General features: G+C 42.6%; 3 protein-coding genes across 3 annotated transcripts; 2 read left to right on the forward strand and 1 right to left on the reverse strand.

Annotated features, from left to right (window-relative positions):
• Positions 1–441: 441 nt before the first annotated feature.
• On the forward strand, positions 442–21,076 carry LOC106651707 (BTB/POZ domain-containing protein kctd15). The gene is made up of 6 exons (XM_014370352.2): positions 442–956; positions 9,693–9,785; positions 9,984–10,071; positions 10,150–10,265; positions 18,984–19,189; positions 19,261–21,076. The coding sequence occupies exons 2-6, from the start codon at positions 9,757–9,759 to the stop codon at positions 19,905–19,907; spliced, it is 1,086 nt and encodes a 361-aa protein (XP_014225838.1). The 5' UTR covers positions 442–956; positions 9,693–9,756; the 3' UTR covers positions 19,908–21,076.
• Positions 6,978–8,747, forward strand: LOC111694565. Its single transcript, XM_023463177.1, has 2 exons — positions 6,978–8,067; positions 8,125–8,747. Exons 1-2 carry the CDS (start codon positions 6,978–6,980, stop codon positions 8,745–8,747), a joined length of 1,713 nt encoding a protein of 570 aa, XP_023318945.1.
• LOC106651749 (estrogen sulfotransferase, testis isoform-like) lies at positions 16,239–17,468 on the reverse strand. Its single transcript, XM_014370402.1, has 5 exons — positions 17,294–17,468; positions 17,131–17,227; positions 16,756–17,063; positions 16,588–16,682; positions 16,239–16,529 (listed from the first exon to the last, which is right to left on the reverse strand). Exons 1-5 carry the CDS (start codon positions 17,466–17,468, stop codon positions 16,239–16,241), a joined length of 966 nt encoding a protein of 321 aa, XP_014225888.1.
• Positions 21,077–21,406: the final 330 nt, after the last annotated feature.

Genomic DNA, 21,406 nt, shown 5'->3' on the forward strand with positions numbered 1-21,406 from the left:
TCCCCGCGTAGTAACAACGATAATCACGGTAATTCGGAGCTTGTGCATACACACACACACGCGCGCATCGACTCGACGCTGCGGCTGCCCATGTGCTGCCATATAGGCGCGATGGAAGTGCACAGGTATATGCGGTATAAGTGGTGGGGATCGAGTCCACAGTGCAGAAAAAGTTTATAACGCGATATCTCGCGCTTGCGCCCTTCGCGCGCTGCTGCAAACCACCACCACCAGCTCGCGACTGCAGTATCATCATCATTATTATTATTGTTGTACCGCGAGATGCGGCGTTCGGCAAAAAAGTCGCTCTCTGCGGCGCGCGCGCACGAACAGCGGGACGTGTGATAGCGGAGGAGCACGCGAGGCGCCAGTTCAACGCCGTACGTTGTCGCGCGCGCAGCACACACACACACACACCCGATAACGCTGAGTTTGTGCGTCGATTTTTGCAACGACATCAACAACAACAACAACAACGACAAAGTAAATCTTGTGGAGTATCGTGTTAGGTATTATTTACGTTCGGCGAAAAATATCAAGTGCCTCACCCTTGTTGACCTATATAAAGTATATCAAAGAGAGGCAGCGACGATTTTTCACGTGTCTCTCTGAAAAAATCGGCTTATCGTCGTCGCCGTTATACGGAGAGAAATCGACGAAAAAGATCGTGCGTCGAGTTGCCGCTGCAATTGTGCGCGCCCGACATACGTTCGTATATACACGTAAAAAGCGCCAACAAAATAAGTTTCAAATTGCGTGCGTACGCGATTTACACACAAATATACAGTGACCGGGAAAATTTCGCGCGCTGCTAATCTGGCATCCGCATGGGGAGTTAGGTTCGAGGCTCGCGGAGGAGGCGTCGCAGCTGCTCTTGGATCAGCTGCTTGTACTCGACTGCAGGACGTAGACGCACGCACGGCCGTCATCCTGGAGTCATCCACGTGCCACAAGCGGTAAGCTGCTCCAATATACCCATATATCTTGTATTTTTATTTGTAACATTTTGAGATTATCTCGTGTATATTAGTCGGTTAATCGTTTTAATCTCAGTTCGAACGAGAGTTTCGGGATGGATATTTGTCGATGCAATATTTGTAGATGGATTGGGTAACTCGTATTATTTATGTACGATGACCAACTTGACGAGGGCAATTTTTAGAATCCAATTTCATTTAAACCTTTACTGCGATGAACATGAAAAAATCGACCAAAGTAAACTTGTAAAATTTTTAGTCGTGAAAAGTCACGAAGCGTATTACAATAAGTATAAAAAAAATTGAGAGAGAGAGAAAGAAGAAACTAACCACGCCCTTTTGAATGTTAAAAAAATAAAGATAAAGAAGGAAAAAAATTTGTAATACACCTTGCTGCCGGCTGTGCAAAGAAATTCAAACCCCTATCCTGAAGCAGCATCTACATATATATAGCAGCACACAACCCGCTCGCGGCTCTCGCACACACACACACACGTACACAGCACACATCAGAGGAAACATCGAGAAAGAGAGTAGTGGTATATATACGACGACGCGGGGAAATATAGGAGGCTATATAGCTCGCCCCGAGGTCTTTCCTGGCCCGAGGGCGACTCCGAGCTATACGTATAGGTACGTTCTGCTGCGCCGTAATTAGAACCGAACGCCTCGGGGCTCTTGCCTGGCAGAGCAGAGCTGCTGCCGCTCCTCGACGCTGCCGCCGCGATACTCTCGCAGCTGTATGCGTGTGTGTGTGCGCGTATTCGTGTGCGCTGCAACATTCGGCATAAACACGTATATATATATATTTTTTTTATACATTTAAATGTATATAATGTATATATAAATCGCTCAAAGGTTAACGGCAAGAGAGAGAGAGCGAGTTTATATTATATGTATACAGTCCATCCCGAAACCGAAATTATTCAACCGACAGCAGCAGCTCGAGCCGCAGCGAAATTCGCCCCGTAAATATTTCATTTCCGCGACGAGCTCGTCGCTTGTATATCGCTATACGTGCGCTCCGCAACTCGCTATTACTCTTGTTCCAGTACTACGTGCATACACTTATATATATGCTGTAGCTCGAGGCGATCTTTTTACGATACGATAGGTATATACCCCGAGCGCGCTGCGCGTTCGCGATATTATATACACATTTATATATGTGTACACCGTGGTTACGATGACTGTCACGATTCGCCACCGACGCAGCGGCGGCCTGCATTCGTTTTCAACGCCGAATGTCGAATGTAGGCCGTATTACGTTCGACTATTGCCGTAAATACGTAATTTTTATTTTTATTTATTTATCATCAATAATGCTACATTGTTTCGCGCTCGAGCGTGGGCGCGGATCGTACCTCGCTATATATAATATAGGTATGGGCGCGCGGGGGTGGTGCGAGTGGGAGGACGCGAGGATATAATAATGCGAAGAATTCGCGTGTAACTACACGGATAATTGACTGCTTCGGGGCTAGCAGGACACTGATCGTTCCGACGAATGGAAAGTTGAACGCGCTGATATCGACCTTTTCTTTTCTTTATCTTTGCTACGCGCTTGGAACGTGTGTAGTTTTTTATATTTCTCTTTTCTCGGGTATTATAATTAATTACTTCGTTGAAATAGGGAAATAGGGAATGTTCATTTTCACACCAGGAAATAAAATGAGAAACCCATTTTGGTCTTTATTCTTTGAGTAAAAAACTTTATTAGTAATGTTAATTAATTGAACTATTTTAAACAGGTGTCTCTTGTCATTACTCTCGAAAGTGATAAATTTAATTACGTTTGACTTTTTATATTGAAAAATAATGATAAAAAGGCTCGATTTCAAAGTTTCAGCTTGTCTTCAACACAAAATGTTAAATAACTCAAAATCTATATCAACTTTAGAAAAACACGTCGTGAGTCTCTTTTTGTTTCGATTAGTCCAATTAACAACAATATCTATAGATAAAAAAATATTAATCACGACATGTTTCGGCCCGTTTATTAGATTCAGCAGAAAATTTTACACAAAAAAATGTAAAAATGATCAGATTTGGCGATACAAAAAAAAAAAAAAAAAATACCAGCAACAGATAAATCGCGAAAAAAGTGATGGACCCCCACACGTGACAGCAGCATGACTCACGTATATAGATCTATTCTCTCTCTCTTTCTCTCTCTCTCTCTCTCTTACTCTCACTTTAAAGATTGCTTTCGCATGCGCGTTCGCGTAATATCCAAATCTCTCGGTCTCAAACGCGACAGCAGAGCAGCTATACGTCTACGTATTTTTATACTTTCCATATACACGTATTGGCGTAAATGTATAGTTAGTGCTAGTTACGAAGCCGCGGCGTAAACACAACCGAATAAGGTCGCGTAGCCAACTGCTGCGAGTGATTTTTTGTGAATGAAAAAAATATAAAAAAAAACACACAGTTTTGTTGCACTCGTAAGCGTGTCCGTGCGTTTAAGTGTAATAAGTGTAATCGTGCGTACGATCCACGCAGCCATGGCCAACGAGGAAGACAGAATAAGAAGGTTGACGATCTTGCGAGAGACAGTCGACTGGGAGAACAAAGCCGAGCGACTGAAATTCATCGCCGACTTTTGCCGCACGTTCAAAGACTGCAAGGACCGACTGGCGACTCTTTGCGCTGTTTTCCGACCCGGAGAGATCGAACGTCTTCTCGCGGACGCCGCCACGGAGAAGAGCGAATCCGGCAGCTTGAGGGACACGTTCATCAGGCTCGTGGCTTGGAGCGGCTACAGCGTCCAGCGGCGAGACGACGACGACGACGATGGCCACGATCGTGCCACACCGCTGCATCTCTTGGCCAGACTCGCTCGCGAGTCCGATTACGGCAGCCACGATTTCACGGCTCGAATGCTCTTCAGGATATACGGCACCGTGTACAACCACAGCGACGAGTTCGGTTGCACGCACTTCCACGCGGCCTGCAAGCTCGGCCTGGTCGACATCGTCGAGAAATTTTTGGACCACGGACAGGACGCGAATGTCCTCGCGCGGGTAACGGGCGACGCGCCGCTGCATGTGGCACTGGCCGCGGGCAAAAAAGAGGTGGCTCGATTGCTGCTGAGGCGCGGCGCCGATCCGCGTTTGGCCAATAAGGCAGGCACGACGCCTCTGCACGTCATTTGCGCGAGAAGCGAGGACTGCGACGACTTGATCGACGCGTTCTTGAGGTGCTGCGAGAGGCTCGACGAGCCGGTGCTGATCGACGCCCGGGACGAGTCGGGTGACACGCCGCTGCACCTGGCCCTGGCCAACGACAACAAGGACGGCGTCGAGGCGCTGGTGCTGTGGGGCGCCGATCCCAATTTGGCCAACAACGACGGAGAGACTCCGCTGCACGTCTGCTGCAAGGCGGACTACGATCACGGCTCGGCCGAGTCGTTCCTCAGGATCGCGCGGGCCGTACGGCGAGAGGTGCGAGTCGACGTCGAGGACAATGAGGGCAGGACGCCGCTGCAATGGGCCGTGGCGAATCTCTTCCCGCACGTGGTCGAGGCCTTACTGGACAACGGAGCCGATCTGGCGAATTTCGTGTTTCCCACCAAGGATTACTTCGGAAAGACGCTGAAGCCGTGGCGCGACGAGTGGCGACACAATCACAAACTGATAATCGCGTCCTGCTCGCTGGCCTGCGTCGAGCATTTACGTGCCCGAAGATATCAAATGGAGCGAGACGACTGCTGGACGATTCTGCAATTTTTCGCCGAGCATCGAGTGTACGAGAAGCCCCCGGTGGCGGTCGATCTCGAGCGAGCTTGGCACGAGGACGACGAGTTCGCCGCAGCGGCCAGAGGGATAACGATGATCGAGGTGCCAGGCGGCGGCCGGCTGTCGCTCCTGGACTTTGTCCGTTTGCCGCTGGACGAGGCGAGCAGTCGAGTCGCGTACAAGGACTACTTCAGGTTCGTGTGCGCCAACGAGCTGGGGTGGCTCGCGCGAGGAGCCAGAGAGGCCTGCGTCGCGCGACTCTGCGAGATAATATCGCGGAGATTTTTGCGCCGATGGGCGCGAGATCGCCTGTGGGAATTGATAGGCGGCAGACTGACGATCGACTGCTGCGAGCCCATCGTCGAGAAGCTGTCGAACGAGGATTTGCGCAACATCGGCTTGGCGGTCGCTGGAGTCCGACAAAACTCGTGATGTTGTTGAAAGTTGTCGATTTGTTTTCGTACCGCTCGAATAAATAAATTTTATAAACAAAATGATTGAACTTATGTCATTTACTTATGCATTTTATCTTTATTTTAAAGCGATGTCTTGGGTTACATGAAAAATCTACTCGTAGAAAACTAATTCTGATATACGCTCGATAAAGGGAGAGGGCAGATTTTTCGTCGAATCAAAAATTAGTTACTGTTTCTGCATAGAAACACTATACCTATATCTCAACTTGTAAATATATGAAGGGTCGAATGTACCGATAGGATACCTAGATGTAAGGTATACGCAGTAGCAGTATAAGCGGCGCGAAACACGTTATAATTGAAACTCGCAAGCATTAACGAGTTAATAGCGACGATGATGGGATAAACGCGCGCCACCGATCGTGTGTGCCTTCCTCTCGCTTCTTCTTCTTCTGCTGCAAAGCACACGTATATACACCGATAAATTTTGCAGCCCCCGCTGCGCGATGATCCCCCGCCGCTGTTATGCGGTTACATAGTGCACGCGTGCGGATATATGATGCGCTAAGAGAGAGAGAGAGAGAGAGAGAGAGCCGCGCCTCCGCGCGAAGCTGCCTCTGCGTTACAAGGTAGGTAGTATGGTAGTATAGTATACCGTGCAAAACCGGTCGTTTGGCACGCGCCCCAGCCATATATACTCCGTGTGTATCATGCATCGTGCTTTATTTTTCGCCAAAGTGCGTATTATAACGTTCCGAAGGCAGGAAGTCGATTTAGCGCGATGCAGATACCCGCATCCTTCTTCGCGCCTCCGATGATGTTCTCTTGAGTCGCGATCACTCGTGATTGCAATGCACTGCGTTTTTCTTCCCCCTTTTGTATACGATGCGGCTGCGTATATGACCTATTGACATACTTCTTTTTGTAATACTTTCGATGCGCGCCCGAGTGCGAATCCATCGAATTACGTATTTAATTTTCAAGTCGTTCGGCATTATTGTACTTGAACTCTTGGTATTTATAGAGATTTCGTGAAAATAAGAAAAGTGGATTCTCAACGTGCTCACCCTCGTCTGCGGCGCAGCATCAAGAACGAGACGACGTGAAGTTTTCGAAATTTGGCAAAATTACTTTTCACCGTTCAACACGATCGTGCACTACGTCGAGAGAAAACATTTTTAAAGCAACTTTCAACAAAAAACGATTTGTCGAAAACACGACACGAGTAGAGTGCAGCAGCAGCAACGTCGCAGTTGTGCATATTGGCTCTTTGGCTATATAGCCGTTGGCTGCGCGGCAAAACATCACCATTCTATACAGTCACTATCATCGTCGTATCAGTACGCGCACACAACTCGCGACTTGGCGTTCGAAAAAATTATTAGGCTTATCGACTGAACCAACTCGGCTGAACTTTACTGCGACGGTTACAAACCGCCTTTTCATTTCATCTTTTCACTTCATCTTTCAAAAAGGTATACTTTTATAGTTTATACCTCCTTCACATGTAGACTTGTGAATACGGTTAGCACTTCACCCTGTAAACATTTGACGAGTTCAACCGGCAGAGGGCGTCTGACCGATCGCTTTTTTCAATTCTTAAAACATGCGAACACTCATGTGTGTAATGTGAAGAAGTAGTTTTCTTTTGTTCAACATTCAATCAGTTTCGTTTGCCAAGGAGACGAGCACGGTTCATCGTGTAATAGTGTATTGCTACTCAAAAGTACGAAATCATTAACTGCATACAACCCATTTGCGATATTCAATCCTCTTGTAAAATTGAAACATCGAACGTATAAATCCGTGACAGAAGTGCATAACGGTGCGAATTTGCGTCAATCATGTCTGGAAGAAAAAAGTCGGCTCATTCAAAACAAAGGAGCCACGACAAGATCATGGCACAAATTCGAGAAGAATTGCAAGAAAAAATTGCCATGGATCTTTTCAACTGCGTGGCCCAAGCACTGATGGAAGATGAAAGATTGATGGAAGATGGAGGACCAACGAGGATTCATCACGCGGCGAGAACGTGCGGCTCGACGGATTTTCCCGACTATCTCTTCGACGGCGTCTGCGACGAGAACCACGGCGACGAGAACGGCGTGACGTATTTTCACATAGCCTGTTACACGGGCAACGCCAAGGTCGCGAGAAAATTCGTCGATCAGGGCGTCGACGTGAATCTTCGTTGCGACAAGTACTATCACGATTCGGCCGCGCGCACACCTCTGCTCTTGGCTCTGGAGGGACGTCACGCGTCGCTGATTAAATTTTTACTGAAAAGAGGCGCCGACGTTGAAATCACCACCGAGGATGGCTATTTTCCTTTGAACGTGGCTTGCCGCAACATAGCTAATCCTATCCTCGACGATTCGAATGAGTTTAGTTTTTCTAGCGACCACCCGATCAGGATCGATTTGAAAATTTTACGTCTTCTGATGAAGAATAATTGCGACGTAAATAAGAAAAGTCGAGACGGCGAGAGTCCGGTATTCAGCCTTTTTCATAACGCTACATCGTTACAATCTCGACAATGTTTACACACACATACCAACAAGGAAGCTGCGTACGATAAGATGATTGCCAAGTCCCTTGATATGCTGTTGAAACACGGAGCGGATGCGAATGAAAAGAACTCGCAAGGCGTAACTCTATTACAGAAAGCTGTGAATCTTCTCAATTACGAAGCAGTAAAACTACTTGTGGAAAATGGAGCCAACATCCATAATATTCAATTCAATGAAGGATATTTAAATCCTGATTCTCGAGCACTGCGTAATAGATATAAGACACAAAGTATCTTGGCTATTATTGAGCTTCTTAAAAGCAAAGGATACAAAATTACTGAAGATCACTATGTATCAATTTTCAATTTTTTGATTGGATTTGAATGTGTTAATAATTCAAACCTCTTTGACATAGTCACATCAGGTGAGAAAATCAATTATATACTTGAAAAGTATATACTTAACTATACTTTTTTTACAGGTTCTTTACAGACAATACATCATACCATTGGCTTAATAAATATCAAACTTCGGACTGGTACTCATAATTTAGAGCATTATCGAGAAAAACATGAAAAGTTTTTCCATACTGATGATTGTGTACCAATGTACTACCATTTTATTCGAGGATACATGGAATTCATAGAAGCTGGACAGATGTATATTGATAGAGATATAAAAAATTTTCTCTTAGAATCTTTGAGAAGATTGAATTATTTTATCTTAGATAATCATTCAGTAAATCACTATAAAACCTATATTGGGCCTCTTATAAAGAAGTCTAGTAAAACAATGATAAGCGATGGTGTATCACTTTTGGATTTATGTACATCAAGACCAGAAAAAGTTTTTAAACTTTTGAATGAATCTAATTATAAATCAGTTATGAATGCAGAGCTTTACAAATCCAATTTTAAGTTTATGGCAGATATTATAGATGGCCATGTAACTAAAGGGTTAATTCGAGGATTTTTTCTGACCATGGCACCAGAATTTTTGCATCGACTAACTAATTTACCAGATCTTTGCTGCATTAATATTGTCAAGTATTTAAAAAATGAAGATTTACTATCCATGTGTAAATCAGTTATATTTAAGGCTTAATTGCTATGTTTTCAAGTATTTAAGCAAAGATTTATCATCCACATTTAAATCATTTATGTGTAAGACTTGAATGTTACTATTATCTATTTTTAAAGTTTTCAATTGTCACAAGCTAAAATTTTGCGCGCAGTATAGTTTAAATACTATGTAATTTTTCTTAATCTTTGAGTTACTAATGTTATTTGTTTTATATATGAGTACATACATTCAGCTTTATATTTAAATTTCAACTAAAATATTTAATTTCAATTTGTATTCTGTATAACTGAAATGATTAAAAAGTCAATAAAAATCTCTATAACAAATCAATTTCTTGAAAAACAAAATTAAAGTTTAAAAAACAATCAATTACATAAGAAATAAACTTTATATCGTAATTTCTCTCGATGTAACTATATTAACAACAGAATCATGGTATAACATCTAACATCCCTAAAGTGAGAATGATTTCAATCAATATCGCTATTTTTTCAATCAACTCATAAAGAAATTGTGTAGACTATTCACAGTTATCGTGTTAATTCCTACTATCTCATAAAAGGTCATCCATCCTATAAGCTCACTCGTCTCAAAAGCCCTCGCAGACGATTTTTTAAGTATTTTCATTTTCTTTCTGACAACTTTTAAACATAAAACACCAAAGGTAGATCGAAGCGTTTCGTCGTATTTTCGCGTTTACTCGAACGCAACTTTCCCTATAGCCCAGTGTAAATTTTCCAAATAATCAACACCGACGCATTTACATGTTCTTTGAACAAGAAAAATATCTGTCAGGCCAAATACGCTCTCAGCATATTATTACATGTGTTTGTGCGCGTACGATTTCATATATAATAATTGTAATAATAAATGTATGTAATATGTAATACTCGTATGTAACGAATTCGAAATGGTTTTGTGTGGCGAGCATTATTAACATTGGCCAAACATAAACTTTGATTACAGACGGAAATGTGATGCCGATGTGAAGGACGCAAAAGCAGAGCTGGCGGCTGCGACGCAGCGCAATATGTTCCCTAGCGCTCAAATTAAAATGAGGTAGGTCACCGTCAGCCCGTATACATACATGTATCATATATTGTACGTATAGCCATATAGTAAAGAGGGTCGGGGCAAATGTTTACAAGAGGAAAAGCTCCCGCGAGCGCGTTTCTCATAATGTATCCGAAATCGAAAGCCCGACGACAAAACTATACGCTATAATAAAACGATGCAAACAAATTAATCCCTGTGCAGATTGATGTCGCCCAGTATCTCGCCGGCCACCTCGCCGACGATGTCGAACTCGTCGTCGCCGACGCCGCCCACGCCGTCCGCGGCCGCAGCCGCCCTAGCCGCGACAGCCGCTGCTGCGGCGGCTGCCTACAGTCAGCAACAACAACAGCAACAGCAGCAGCAACAGCAGCAGAAGCAGATCACCGGCATACCCTGCGTGGCGGCGGCCTCGAGGTACACGGCGCCCGTGCACATCGACGTAGGCGGCACCATATACACCTCGTCGCTCGAGACTCTCACAAAGTTCGTATTATTATTATGTATAAATTGAACATGCGGATACATAATAACAATTTTTTTATCGTCATTATTCTCTCTCGTTTTCGGAAATTCGATTGTAATTTCTCGTCGAGAGCCACCCACGAAGCGATCAGGGTATACGGAAACGAGCGAATATATTTGTGTATAGACGCGGGGCTAAACGATTCCTCGATATACACGCAATAAAGTAAAATTCGCGAAAGCTGCGCAAGAGAGTAGTAAAATCGATTGCGCCGTGGCCCGATGTAGGAATAATTTTTCTTTTCGCGGTAAAACGGAAAGAAAGAGAGAGAGAGAGAGAGACAAATTGAAGTTTCACACGACCAAATCCTCGATTTTCGCGGTAAACGCCTCGAGGCTTTATATCTGCTTCGTATCCTATATATAGATAGTGGCATCTTCTTGAGACTCAAATCGGACAGCTATTATATATACGTTTGTATGTATATCATTGACATCGTTCAGGTGGCCTGCTGCCCCGTAACTATAATTCGTAGCAATTTTCGACGAGCGTAAGACGCGATAATTGTTCGTATTCGTCGTGTATTAGTACCCAAACGATTTTTCGGGCCAACTCGAAATCGTCGTATGCGTTTAGCGTCTCGTGTATGCATAATATAATATAATCATAAGATGAAAAAGGAAGGAAGAGAGGGAGAGAGTCGTTAAATCCGCAAACACCTACGCGATCCGCGCTCGGAGCTCGTTAACCCGCGAAACGGCCAAGAGAGAAAAAGAGCCCCGCGGTAAAACGCATGTTATACCTATGTGTGTTTTGTGCGATCGTTGCATTTATCATATTACGCAGGAAAATACACGCGAGTGCCCAAGTATCTCCGTGTCCAGTACTATACCTATTATTCATAAACGTGTGAGTGTGCGAGGAATCGACGTAGATCTGCGAATCGTTCGCAACTCGAAATCATTTATTTATAAATATTTCAAGGAAGCTGCGGCCGTCGAGTCGTTCCGCGACCACTAGTTTTTTTGTTTCTTGCGATAATGCAGTATGCGGGTAATGAGGTTCATTTTTCCTTGCCTGCGTCAGTTTTATATACTGCATTATGATACATAGTAAAAAATGTGCGCTGAAAATCCCTGCGTGTCTGTGAAATCTACATCGTGACAAATTGTAGGGGCTCCATCCTAACTTCCATGTAACAATAGAATTTAATTAGAGGCCTTGTGTAAACGATCGCTCGAATATACATTTTACATACCGATCGATTCGTAACCTTTATAGATATATTATAAGAAAAGTAAAAAACCTCGCACACAATGTAAATAACGAGGAAAAACTTTGAAGCGTGCAAGTTTGCAAAATCATCTGATAATGTATCGGCGAGTGTTGTATGCACGTATTACACACGCTTATTAGAGACACTTTGGCGCGTATCGAGATCGGTGGTTCTCGCGCGCGCCCCCGCCTCTTGAATAGATTTTTTTTTTTTCGTAAATTGATATTTTAATGTTGCCTATGGACTTTGTTATTAAATATTAAATCGTATCGCGCTACCGAGAGCACGTTTACGTGCTGTTTATGGCGTTTATGTAGCTAGGCAGGTCATGTTCATTGAAATTTTTTTACGATTTTTCAGTATAGATATATAGGAAAATAATAATTAATTAATGAATTTTTCGTACTCAATAGGCATCGATCGATCAAACTTCTATAATAATACGATGTACGGTAAATTTTTGTAAAAGGGCACATTTTCCCTGGGAACATTAACAATATTCAAACACATTCGAACACATATATACAGCCTCATGTGCATAGAAAAAATACATGTAACTCTTATAAGTTTAACAAGTACAAATCCTAGTAGAAATTGCTTTATATCTTATTTCGAAAAGGGTGAGCTGAGCATACATTGGCTGACAGTGAATTAACCGTAATTATACTTATATAATTATTTTAACATTGTCACTTGCAGGTTTACAGATAAAGATACTCGCCATCTAGCGGTCATAGCTTAAATGAATATTATTGTATTGATTAATGAAGAGCATTTCCAACCGTTGAGATAATTAAAGTCAAGCTTATATAAGCAACTATCAAAGATCGAAACTCGTCGTCTTTCCTTGGCGCGTATACATCAACACGTGTAACATAGTGGCACATGGAAATTTCGAATAATTATAATTGCGCGCGCGTCGCTCGTTCGCGATCGACCATTACATACCATATATATTATTATTTATATATATTATACGCGCGTGCGTGAGTGCTCGGATAAACCGTTAGAATAAACAAAACATACGGGAGTCGCGATCGATGATAAAAAAAGAAAAAAAAAAGAAAGGAGAGTAAATATTTTTTCTTTTTTGTTTCCTCGTCGAGCAAACAGTTACAAGATGCAGATCCGCGTCGAGGCCGATCGCGCGCATATTCTGCATACTCATTAATACGCGTATCATTACGTCTGCAGCAGTATATAATATACCTGCCGATGCTTGTGTTCGCTTGTCTATTCAGCGCTTAAGGATCGAGGACCGTAAGACAGAGAGAGAGAGAGAGAGAGAGAGAAAAAAAAGAACAAGATCTCGTCGATTAGCACACGTGCATATATAGCCGCGTTAATAATTCTTTTTTTGTTGTTGCGGCGATGCAGCTTCCGCGTTACGCTGCCATATACAGGCTCCCGTATGAATGTAAAATAAACGTGTGCACTCGTACGCGTGTATATATTTGCGAGGCTGTAAAAGCACACCAACTATACTCGCCCAGCTTGATTAATGATCCAATTTATCCATGCATATACATAGTATAGCGCATGTATAGCGCGAGTATACTATAAATATGCCATGGTTAGATCTCGGCCGAGTACATTACATATACACGTATACGCGTAGGACATGTCCTTTGCGTTTTGTTATTCGAGACTAAAAACTATAAAAGATAAGAGTCCAATCGATGTACCGTATACTTTTTCCTATACACCGCGTACATAAAAATGAACGACGAAAATGTGATAATTTTTTATTCCTTTTCTTTTTATTATAATTTTATTTCATGCGAACGAGAGGAATTCGATACGCGATCCAATTATTCGAGTCGCAGTTAAACGATCGAAAATGACGCTCGGCAATATTACATTGTTTCGAAACGTTTGTATACGAGCTCGCGCTGGTTAGTATAAAAGAAAGTTTAGGCGCGTTAGAACAGAATAAGAGCTAAACCGATTAGTGAGTTTCAATCCCTTTTTTCCGCAGAATGCGACGGAATTCTGAATTACAATTCGTGGCCCCCCGCGAATGAGAAGTAATTGGGTCCTTTTTAAAAAAAATATTCCTTTGACCCAAAATATGGAGCACAGCTAGCGCATCGTATATGCATATAAAAGCTGCTGCACCGAATGAATCGCAGCTCGATACTCGCCTACACGCATGGAATATATATTATCTTTCTCTCTATATATGTATAAACAAGGGAGTGCGTGTCTCTTTATAAAATACACTTGAGGCGGCGAATTTCGTGTGATGTGAGCCGATCGCTTGGCATTTTCCCATAGTATTCTTATGCACACACATACACACATGTGTGTACATGTGTAGAGGTAGACGGCGCGAAGCTCTCTTATATGTATACATATACGCGAGAGCAAGATCTGACCCGAGGATCGAAAGCCCCGGGTAATCACGGTCAGTATTATTCGCCGACGCGCTCGAGACTTGCCTCACTCCTCTCCGCCCTCGGTCTCTTTCTCTCTCTCTCTCTCTCTCTTTCTTTTACATATACACACAGACATTCGAACGAGTTCGAGCTGCCCATCGTCGGTCTGATTTATATAATAAATATAACTTTGCCGCATCTTTACACCCCCGCAGCAGCAGCTCGGCATACATTATACATACGTAACGTGTAAAAAAGCGCGTACACCTGGCGCGACTTTGACATTGGCGACTTGTATCGAAGATCTGCAGTTGAAACGTTTCTCGAAATTCCTCTTGAGTCTGCTTCTTTTTGTTCGATAGGTCCGTTTTCTCTCTTTGATCATTACTCTTCTCCCATTATTTTTGCATATCGCACACGATTCACCCTCTTGGAGACGCACGCATATAATCGAAGAGCTGCAGGGTTTTGGCGTGAAACCTCTTTATCTGCGTTTGGCACGAGGGGTAAACGAGGGTATAGGTGCGTATACTATTTTTCATGAATCCCCCAGCAGAAACTTTTTCGTTTTGCAACGATGACTTCTTCGAAAAAGGCAATGTTTTTATGTCATATCCATATCCAACGATGATATGCGGATGCGCTATGTTAATATTTTAATTCATCGATAAAAATTCGAAAAAAAACCTTTAAAATATTATGATTTGAAAATTATTTTGAATAAAAAAAGAGCTACAAAAAAGCTACGAAAATTAAATAATCACAAAAATCAATGAAAAAATCAAATAATTTAGAAACAATGAAACATCATTATCAATTAATTAAAGATTTCAAAATTCAAAGTTAAATGAAATAAAAACAAGAAAATTAATCGATCAAATAAGTAATAATAAAGAAAATCAAATAAGTAAAAAACTAGAAAAAAATCCAAAAACATAAATCAATAGTTAAAACAAAAAAACCAAATTAGAAACTAAAAAAATCAAGAAAAAAGTTAAAAACTGAGAAAATCCCTACAAAAGCATCAATGCTTCCCATCTGGTGCAATTATTCTTAAGGAATTACTCTGTATTTAAGACTAAGCACTCATTCTGATGCATCAGATGTGAAACATCGGTGCTTGTGATTAATGATTTATCTTAACTATTGATTTATGTTTTTGAATTTTTTCTACTTTTTGAGTGTTTAGTTTACTTCGACGTTGCATAGTTTAGTGTCCAGATACCGGAAGAATCAATATTGCTCCATATAATTCTTTCTTTTTTCTCAAAGTCCATTCTCACGCACTCCGATTAATTATATAATTTTCTTTTGTACTCGAGCCGGCGATGCCTTTTTAATCATCGAGGAGACGATTGTAAGCCCTTTCGGCACGCGTATTTAGTTCATCCGGAATAGAGAAAACGAGAGAGATGGAGAGAGAGCGAAAAAAATGCGCTTTATCTCTGCGAGGACTTTGATGGACGCGGAGCAAATTACCATCGGGAATAGAGATGACGCCGAGGCATCAATCCTTTTTAACAACACGGCATAAATTTTCCCGTCTATATGTGTATGTGTGTGTGTGTGTGTGTGTGTGCTCTATGTGCAGTATACAAATCGCCTCGGAGCCTTTGGGCCTGTAATATGGCTTGGCTCCGTAGGGTTTTATAATGCCTCCCCTTTCGCGCACAATAGCCGCGCGCAGAGTCAGCATAGGATTTCTCTCTCTCTCTCTCTCTCTCTCTCTCTCTCTCTCTCTCTTTCGAGCGATGTTCCGATAGCCCAAAGGCGCTATATCCTATGTGTAGCGCTCGCAAAATGCTCGCCTACATATATAGATAGATGCACTGCTCCGCACCACACCTATATATGCGCGTATATGGCTTCGTGTATACTCGTATGTATAGAAAATCCAGCTAAATTATACATAGTACAGTCGTAAAACGTGTATACTGGCAAAACGTATACATAACGATCGATGTTGTTCTGCAGCCAAATTTTACAGATTTTTCGTTAGACAAAAGCCAAGTAAGTCAATAATGAACTCGCTTGATCTCATGAGTGATAACGTGACTTAGATAATTTGATTGACCATCGATCACCAGTGTAGTTGAAATAAATAGAACAATGATTTTATGAAAAAAAGTAATTTATCATTTAAAATTTAAGTTAAAATATAATTAATTGAAACATTAAGTAGGTACCCTTCTTCGTGTAGTTTTGCACTTAATTAATATTTTATTGATTGCTTCATTCCCTTGCTCCTAATACATAAATAAATCTTAAAATTAATATGAATAATTCTTTGTTTCAAAAATTATTTCTCTTCTATTATATCTAATCACGAGATGAGTATTTCAAAACTCCAATCCCTTGCACTGCTTCAAATTCTCAATTATCCACGCGTCGAATTTCTCGATCATTTCTTCGCTCATCGTTTCTTTCCATTGACCTACGGTTCCGCTCCTCATGAATTCGCCATCCACCTTTGATTGGCTCTTCATCCATTTGATGTTGACCTCTCTATTGACCGCTGGATTCTTTTTCATGCTCTCGAAGCTCAGGTGCTGCGCGAGTCGTTGGATTTCCTCGTCGTTCAGATCTTTATTCAAGAATTTGGCTGTTTTCTTGATGACAGATGTAATATCCTGCGCAAAGATATTATAAATGTTTGTCGTTATCAGTGTTGAACGTTATTCGTGTTACCTTCTTCATTTCTTCGTACGTGACGAAGAGAACGTTCTCGTCGTGTCTTTTGTTCCAGAACTGTCGCACGTGGTTCCAGTAAGGAGCGTAAATGACTGTATAAAAATGTCAAAAAAAATTACGATCAACTTTCAATGTTGAACAATCCCACTGTTATTTAACCCTCACCCGCGTCGTCCAAAAACAATCGGCAAAGTTCATCGAAGCTGCCCTGAAAACCGTCGAACAGCTTCGAATGATGATAAAACGAGACGCACACGTCCTTGGGGTTTCGCGCGACGTAAATGATTTTCGGCTTTTTCGCGCCGTCCCTTATGTCATTCGGTAGAAGATTCAGTGGGTTGTGACTCTTGATGAATCTGGGATGGGTCAGTTCGTTACAGTACTCGACGCTGCTCATCAAGTACTTTGGTAGGTTCTGATTTTCGCGGGCGTAATTTGTGGCTATTCGCGATGATCCAACGATTCCAGAAAATCTAAAAATAATATTAAGTACTTGATTACTTATTCATTGAATAAATAATTTGAATATTAGCAATGTACTCTAGATATGGGAATCTTTCACTGATGGGCACTTTGGCTTTTTCAAAATCCAAGTCGTTGACGATGCACCAAACCATTTCTTGGGTCCACGTAGTTCCTTATAAGTTGACAAAATATAGCAAGTTATACGCGTGAAAACACATTTTATTTAACAAACATTTACCTGACTTTTGAAAACTACAGACCCAAAAATCGCTGTCGTATACCTCGAAAGCGTCCACATCCGCGACTATTTTTTCGTACTCCTCGGGTAAAAAAACGCCGTCGAATTCCGCGAAACTGGTTCGCACCCTCTCGTGCACTTTTTCGCCGGCCAACTCTTTCAAATCGCACTGCATTTCGGGAGAAAATTTTTCGAACTGAGTTACACGCTTTGACTGACTCGTGCCAAGTTCATTAGATATTCGTGAGAATGTTTTCGTTGCGCACAAACGATCAAATGTTATCTTTTTTTATTTGGCAATTAATAACGTTTTATCTCGTTCTCTTATCATATTCATCTTACGTAATGTTGCAGTGAAAACGTTGTAACAAAATTCTGAATTCAATACCAAAAAACAAATCATAATATTCAACGTTGATTAGAAAATTAAAAAAGATTAAAAGTTCGCTTATATCGGCTTCGATATAAAAATAATTGATATAAAAATATTGAATCATTGTAATCGTCGTCGAGTATCTTCAAAGTATTCAGTGTAATTTTTAATGACTAAACAACATCCAATTTATAATCATCCAAGCTATACGTTAGAAGAAAAGTCAGGCTCGAAAACACGTCGACGATATATATATGGTGCTACTCGCACAGCTCTCGAATAATAATTCTCCTAACAATTCGGAATTGGCGCATGATCGCGATTTATACTCGTGCACCCACGCGCGGTATGCACCGTATACCTCATACATATACACAGGCGCTCGAATTCGACTTTGCCGGTTACATCACGATTTTTCCTCCTATACGTACATCGTTGCGCCGCGTATTACATATACATACGTATCTGCCCTGTATATACACAAATACAGACGCACACAGAGCTCAAAGGTAGGTAGGTAGGTAGGTAGGTGGTAGATGTATATATACGTGTCTCTGGCCCGGGGCCGGTTCCCATACCGACCTCCGCCTCCTCTTTCTCTCTCTCTCTCACTCTCTCGCAGCACTAAAGCTCTCCTCGTCTCTCTCTCTCTCTCTCTCTTTCTCTGCGGCGCTGCAGCTCAGCTCGCTCGCGAGAACGCGAGATAGAGTATATAATAATGACGGCCTCTCTCTCGCGCGCGCCCGTCGTGTGGCCCGGGGCTTTTCCAAGCGCTGCGAAGCTCGACTCGACTCGGCTCGGCTCTCTACCTGCCAGTGTAAAAGCTGTATCTATATGTAACATGCTTACAGCGCCCCATATATAGATATATATACACACCAGGCACACAGACATTGTGTTTGGCCCGAAGGCAGTTGCTGTGCGCGCGCGATGCTGCAGCGGTGTACGCTCTACCTTTGTTGTTTTTTTTTTTTTTTTTTGTTTTTTTTTATACCTCTACTACACCTTCGGGCTAGATCGCAACTTGCCTCCTCTCTTCTCTAGTTTTGCCCTGTGTATGTGCCAGGGCGCGCGCATATATATATACACGTAGGTACACTCCCGCGGTGGTTTCCACCTCTGTAACGAGTATAAGACGAGAGAGAGAGAGAGAGAGAATCTCGCTCGATAAAGACTCGGAAAATTCGTATTCCCGCGCGCTTTGTTTTCCCATATTATATTATAAATTATATATATTAAATATGCGACCAAGATTGTACTACTGCGCGACGCATGATATAAAAATGATGATTTACGAATGCGATTTCTTTTGCATAGATATCCGGACTCGAGACTGGCCAAGCTGTTCAACGGCAGCATACCCATCGTGCTGGACTCGCTGAAGCAGCACTACTTCATCGACCGGGACGGCGGCATGTTTCGCCACATACTCAACTTCATGAGGAACTCGCGCCTCCTCGTGCCCGAAAACTTTTCCGATCTCGATCTGCTACTCGAGGAGGCCCGATACTTTGACATTGCTCGTGAGTACGATTCAACGTATATACAAAGAAGAGAAAATAAAATCATCGATGACCTATTCTTTTGAACGCAGCCATGATACGACAACTCGAGCAGATGAAGAAGGAGCTGATCCGAATCAAGAGCAGCGGCGGCAGTAGGCTGATATCAAGCCCGCCGCCTCCCGAGGCTCACCATCACCACCACCATCCGCATCATCATCATCATCGAGCCGTGAACAACGTGACGCAGCCCGACGACGTCCGAGGCCATCATCCGGACGGCAAGCATCAGCATCATCATCATCAGCTGCTGCGACGCGCCGAGAGCTACGAGTGCGTCGCGCTCCACATCAGTCCGGACCTCGGCGAGCGGGTGATGCTGTCCGGCGGCCGAGCCCTCCTCGACGAGGTCTTCCCCGAGACGACGCAGGCCGTCCTCGAGGCGCGCTCGGGCGTCGCCTGGCACCAGCAGGACGCCCGCCACGTCATACGCTTCCCCCTCAACGGCTACTGCAAGCTCAACAGCGTCCAGGCGATCACGAGGCTGCTCAACGCCGGCTTTAGGGTCGCGGCGAGCAACGGCGGCGGCGTCGAGGGCCAGCAGTTCTCCGAGTATCTGTTCGTCAGGCAGACCGCCGCCTCTTCCTCCTCCTCCTCCTCCTCTCCTTCGTCTTCTTCTCCTCCGCCGAGAAACGCGACGAGCCACCAACAACAGGCTGCAGCCGCCGGCAACACCTGACGCGCCTCGAGTAACACCAACGACAGCGGCAGCAGCAGCAGCTGCTGCTGTACCGAATTCTGCTGCACATCGCCGCCGAGAAAGATCATCAACAATAATCGCGTGACTCTGAGGGCAGCTGCCGCCGCCGCCGCAGCGCGAAGTCCTTTCAGCGATTGATGATCGCGAGTAGCCAAGGCCGCCGAGGCCTCGTAAAACGTAATTTGCTGTAAATATTATTATATATGATTTTTCAACGTATGTAGCCTCGAGTCAATATCAATGTCGATTTTTCGCATATATGCGCACGACGGCTAATTGACAACAACAACAAAAAAACAATGAAAGTCTCTAATCGTATACATAAATATATTATCTATATATAGTTATTATAATATGAAATATATTATACAAAAGGCAGGACGCGATCTACCGTCGATATAAATATAATATGATAAATGTAATAAGCTGTCCATCCACGAATCGCGTCTCGCTCGTTATTTATTATATACGCAGAAAACGAATCGTTATTTCTATAATTTTGCTCGAGTTGGACGAGCGCTAAATTATCACATCTGCATCGATGCTGATGCGCGCGTATTATGACGATTATCGTCAACGATTTTCAATTAAATGTCAAGCGAGACTCACTGCTCGCTTTATTCGCGTTAATCGAAGATTTCTGTATTACGATGTAATTACCAGCAAGGTTGACTTGGTGTAATTGATGCAGAGTAAAATTTTTCTCTCTTCGAGTTTTTTTGTGTGTCGGGTAATAAAAAATCAAGCTGAAAATCATCGCTATCTATACTGTTGTACATTTTGTAAAAAAAAAAAAGAAAGGAAAAAAACGAACGAACGAACGAATTCTATAATTATGAACTTGAAAATAACAATCTTGTATATATGTCTTAAGAAAATTAAAAAAAAAAGGAACGAAAAACTATTATTCAATCCTGTGTAAAGATTGAAAATTTGCACAGCTCCGAGAAAGGGACTGTTGATAATAAAAAAAAATTGATTGTAACGTTGAAGTTTTTTGACGATAACAAAAAACAGAATAGTGAAATACGCCAAGCGCGAAACGACTTATTTATAATTTATTCTTTTCTTAAATAAACTAATGAAAGTGTCCACTATAAATTACTATACAAAAGCAGACGAAGAAGAAAGTCGGCGTTGTATCTCTTGCAATACGCGCGTGTAAAAAAATTGAAATTCACGAATAAACAAAAGTATTTATTAATCAAAAAAGTAACAACACGACGAACGAATCGCATTCATTTCCGAATCCCATACCGATCGGTCGTACTCGAACTCGTTATCGCAAGTTCATACGATTAACATTCCGCGCAGCTTGCGGAGAGATTTTTACTTATATGTGCATACGCGCGACGATCGTTCTGACAAAATCTTGGTAAAAAAAAAAAAAAAAAAAAAAGGCCCCGAGNTCGCCTCCTCGAAGACGCACCTGGAGCAGGTATGTACGTAAAAAAAAAGTACCGCAGCAGCGGCAGCCG

Source organism: Trichogramma pretiosum, unplaced genomic scaffold, assembly GCF_000599845.2.
Source record: "Trichogramma pretiosum strain Unisexual culture from Peru unplaced genomic scaffold, Tpre_2.0 scaffold101, whole genome shotgun sequence".
Lineage (NCBI taxonomy): Eukaryota > Metazoa > Arthropoda > Insecta > Hymenoptera > Trichogrammatidae > Trichogramma > Trichogramma pretiosum.

Bases quoted from the DNA above. Each gene is read 5' to 3' on its own strand.
- LOC111694565 (XM_023463177.1), top strand. From the start codon at position 6,978: ATGTCTGGAAGAAAAAAGTCGGCTCATTCAAAACAAAGGAGCCACGAC. The intron at 8,068-8,124 runs GTGAGAAAATCA...CTTTTTTTACAG, and splicing joins CTTTGACATAGTCACATCAG to GTTCTTTACAGACAATACAT.
- LOC106651707 (XM_014370352.2), top strand. From the start codon at position 9,757: ATGTTCCCTAGCGCTCAAATTAAAATGAG. The intron at 9,786-9,983 runs GTAGGTCACCGT...ATCCCTGTGCAG, and splicing joins AGCGCTCAAATTAAAATGAG to ATTGATGTCGCCCAGTATCT. The intron at 19,190-19,260 runs GTGAGTACGATT...TTTTGAACGCAG, and splicing joins CCGATACTTTGACATTGCTC to CCATGATACGACAACTCGAG.
- LOC106651749 (XM_014370402.1), bottom strand. From the start codon at position 17,468: ATGCAGTGCGATTTGAAAGAGTTGGCCGGCGAAAAAGTGCACGAGAGG. The intron at 17,228-17,293 runs GTAAATGTTTGT...TCAACTTATAAG, and splicing joins CTGTAGTTTTCAAAAGTCAG to GAACTACGTGGACCCAAGAA. The intron at 16,683-16,755 runs GTGAGGGTTAAA...ATTTTTATACAG, and splicing joins ATTGTTTTTGGACGACGCGG to TCATTTACGCTCCTTACTGG.